The 1,680-nt window shown below is 53.3% G+C and overlaps 1 protein-coding gene across 1 annotated transcript in view; it reads left to right on the top strand.

Moving 5' to 3' along the window:
- The window catches only part of LOC102436035 (pancreatic lipase-related protein 2-like), a 21,005-nt gene that overhangs the window by 3,249 nt on the left and 16,076 nt on the right, over positions 1-1,680 (top strand). The window contains exon 3 of the mRNA XM_023753336.1: positions 1,058-1,183. Coding sequence (XP_023609104.1) covers positions 1,058-1,183 — 126 coding nt within the window. The remainder of the gene's footprint in view (positions 1-1,057; positions 1,184-1,680) is intronic.

Raw genomic sequence — 1,680 nt, forward strand, 5'->3', positions numbered from 1 at the left:
ACTTCTGTGCATGGGCCAATGCTCTAACCACTGAGCCACTCTGGCCAGAGTGGGAGGGGCCATCTAACCACAAAAGAAAAAAGGGCCTTGGGAGTAACCTCCAGTCCCCAGAAGGCCTGCGGGTGGAGGCAGGACAGGCTCTTCCAGGTGCTTAGAAGTGACCAGGAAGAATGTGCTCAGAGCTCAGCTGCTCACAGCGCCACCCATGACAGTTTGGAGAGCAGGTGACTGGCCATCCATCCCTGAGGCCAGCTGCCCTGGGATTGTAGGTGACAAACTCCCCCTTACAGCCCCCAGCTGGGAATCCGCTTGGACTGGTGGTTGGGCTGTTTTTATCTTCTGGTGATTCCTCAGGCGTGGTGCCCAGGGGGCTGGGGAAGGGGCCCCTGTCATGTAGGCCTCAGCTGTTAAGTGCTACAAGCTTGAGGTGCCCCTCATGGCTCCACTGAGCTGCATCTCCCCTCTTTCTGGTGCTTCTGGCCTGGGGTCCTTCACTGTTTCTGTTCCAGGAACCTCTTCCACCATCTGGGGAAGCCGAGGGGTCCCTTCTCAGGATGATGTATTTAAATGTATGAACTAAAACACATTGGATTACAAAGGAATCCAATTATATTGAAAAACAGTTATGAGAACATTTGAAAATATAAATATATGTCCCAGTCATATCTTGCTGCTTTATTATTATCTCACTGAATATCAAGATCCACGGGTTGGTCTAACCACGGCCACTACAAATAGTAATGAGAATAACTGATTTTAAGACATCTGCAACCACTGTCCTGTGACAGGAAAAATTCCCGTGACTCCCATTGGTGACAGAGTGCTGTTCCCATGACCATGGCTTGTTGCCAATTTCATAATTAACAGAAATGCTAGGAAGTCCAGGAACGTGGACCTTGTGAATTCTGTTCTCAAACCCCAGGTCAGGAACTCCTGTTCTAGCCCCACCCAACTTCGTGGGAGCTGATCCGGGGACCCAGTCTCCCTGGAACTGGCTCTCACAGGCCATTGGCTTGGAAAGGCCAACGTCTCAATTCACCTTTTCCACTTTAACCAGCGGATCTCCTCCACGGACCTGGCTACCGTGAAGGCTTCAAACTTCCAACTGGACCGAAAGACACGCTTCATCATCCACGGCTTCATAGACAAGGGGGAGGAGACATGGCTGACGGACATGTGCCAGGTAAGGCCCTGTCCCCGGCCACACCCCGCTGAGACCAGCACCCAGCACCCAGCTTCAAACACTTTCCAGGTCACTGCCCTGAGACTGGGAACGCAGACCGTCCAGGGACAGATGCTCCTTCCTCAAATCTCCAAGGACACCCTGGGTCCTCCGGAGCGTCCACTGTCAAGTTCTCCCGACCCCCTGACCTCTAGCGCGTCCTCTCTTCAGGAGACCAAAGAGACCCAGAGCCCAATCAAAACGCCCAGAAGCAGAGGCGTCAGCAAATTCCCTGGCATTGGTCTCGGGTGGTTTATGTAAAGCCCCCGTGTGACATTAGAAACCCACGTAAACGTGGCCCCTGAAACCCTGCTGTCCCACAGAGCTCCCTGTGAGGGCGGAAGGCTCCATGGCGTCATGTCCCAACCAGGAGCCACTGCTCCCCTGCGCTCACCCAGCACCTGAAATGTGGGGAGTGAGACCGAGACTTGACTGTTAAATTGTATGGACTTTCATTC

This window comes from Myotis lucifugus, unplaced genomic scaffold (genome assembly GCF_000147115.1).
Source record: "Myotis lucifugus unplaced genomic scaffold, Myoluc2.0 scaffold_44, whole genome shotgun sequence".
Lineage (NCBI taxonomy): Eukaryota > Metazoa > Chordata > Mammalia > Chiroptera > Vespertilionidae > Myotis > Myotis lucifugus.